At 42.2% G+C, this 1,941-nt stretch overlaps 1 protein-coding gene across 3 annotated transcripts in view; it reads left to right on the plus strand.

Moving 5' to 3' along the window:
- The window catches only part of LOC104741990 (NAC domain-containing protein 17), a 3,785-nt gene extending 1,844 nt beyond the window's left edge, over nt 1–1,941 (plus strand). The window contains exons 3-5 of one of the 3 annotated variants that reach the window (XM_010462946.2): nt 411–518; nt 628–1,177; nt 1,422–1,941. In XM_010462946.2, coding sequence (XP_010461248.1) covers nt 411–518; nt 628–1,177; nt 1,422–1,777 — 1,014 coding nt within the window. In that variant the 3' untranslated portion in view covers nt 1,778–1,941. Of the gene's footprint in view, nt 1–7; nt 519–627; nt 1,178–1,421 lie in introns of all 3 variants that reach the window. The other 2 variants (XM_019236145.1, XM_019236146.1) reach the window with 2 other exon arrangements.

Consider the following 1,941-nt stretch of genomic DNA (forward strand, 5'->3'; position numbering starts at 1 on the left):
GACAGTGGTTCTATTTCACTCCAAGGAGTAGGAAGTATCCAAACGCAGCTAGGTCAAGCAGAGGCACTGAGACTGGGTATTGGAAGGCTACAGGGAAGGATCGAGTCATTGAGTATAATTCAAGATCTGTAGGACTCAAGAAGACTCTTGTTTTCTATAGAGGCCGGGCACCTAATGGTGAGCGGACTGATTGGGTGATGCACGAGTACACAATGGATGAAGACGAACTAGGGAGATGTAAGTACCCCCAGGATTACTATGCTCTTTATAAGCTGTTCAAGAAGAGTGGGGCTGGTCCTAAGAATGGTGAGCAGTATGGTGCTCCTTTCCAAGAAGAGGAATGGGTTGATGATGACAATGAAGATGAGAACACTGTTGCTGTACCAGATCAACCTGTGGTTCGTTATGAGGATGAGAGGCGACTTTTCAATCCTGTCAGTCTTCAGTTAGAGGATATCGATGTGCTTCTCAATGGTATCCCAGATGCACCTGGTGTTCCTCCAAGATGTATTCCTCAGGTCAGTTTCTTCTCTCTTTGAATGAGAAAGATGATTTTACCACCAAGGTCTTGTTTTACATGTTCGTTTTGTTGCGATTTGCTCACTAAATGGATTATTTTAATTGCAGGTGCACAGTGAGGAAGAGCTGCAGAGCACGTTGGTGAATGATTCTGCTAGAGATTTTGTACCAAACAGCCAGCCATACAACAGGCCCTCAAGTTTTGACTCTTTAGAGACCACTGAAGCTACGTCAGTACCTCTGGTGTTTGAGAAGGAGGATTTCATTGAAATGGATGATCTTCTGATACCTGAACTTGGAGCTTCTTCAACTGAGAAAGCCGCACAGGTCTCCAACCATGGTGAATTCGGCGACTTTAATGACTTTGACCAATTGTTCCATGATGTTTCCATGTCTTTGGATATGGAACTTATTGATCAGGGAACTTCTACAAATCTGACTTCTGTGAGTAGTTTTGCTAATGACACATCAAACCAAAGACAGCAATTCCTTTATCAACAGCTCGAGGACCAGACTCCTGAGAACCAGTTGAACAACATCATGGATCCTAGTACAACTCTCAATCAATTTACTGACGAGATATGGTTCCAAGATGATCAGGCTGTTCTCTTTGATGAACAACAAGCTTTTTCTGGATCATTTGCTCCACCCTCATCAGGTACTTAGACTCATACTTGTCTCGGGGCACTCACCTTTGTTGTCTCTGCTAACTTAACTTATTTCCACTAAGCACGAATATTTTTTCTGCATTTTTCTTTGACCTAAATCAAAACATGTATATATGATACTCTGGCTGTTGTTATTCCTTGATTATCAAACCCTCTTGTTGATATATTAAAACGCAATAACTTTAAGACTAAGCTTTTCCACTGATACTTTGTGAATACTCCCCCTTTACTTAGGTGTGATGCCTGATTCCACCAATCCTACTATGAGTGTGCATGCCCAAGACCAGGAACGCCAAAATGGTGGTGGAACAACAAGCCAGTTCTCATCGGCTCTGTGGGCATTAATGGACTCAATACCTTCAACGCCAGCCTCTGCATGCGAGGGTCCTCTTAACCGAACCTTTGTACGTATGTCTAGCTTCAGCCGTATCAGGTTCAAGGCTAATGGAACGCCAGTGACTAGTACCATAGCAAAGAAGGGTATCAGAAACAGAGGTTTTCTTCTCTTATCAATCGTGGGTGCCTTGTGTGCCATCTTCTGGGTGTTTATAGCCACTGTTCGAGTCTCAGGTAGAACCGTCTTCTCTTGAAAGACTCGTGGTGGTTTTCTTGAACTCTTAATTACACAGGCAAGCTAGAAGAAGAAATCATGGGATTATTAACCTATTTTAATATATGAAGCTTTGAATTATGTACAGAGTTTGAAAAGAGTAAAGAACCGATAATTCTTGATAAAAGAGTTTCTTTTCTTCTA

Source organism: Camelina sativa, chromosome 14, assembly GCF_000633955.1.
Source record: "Camelina sativa cultivar DH55 chromosome 14, Cs, whole genome shotgun sequence".
Lineage (NCBI taxonomy): Eukaryota > Viridiplantae > Streptophyta > Magnoliopsida > Brassicales > Brassicaceae > Camelina > Camelina sativa.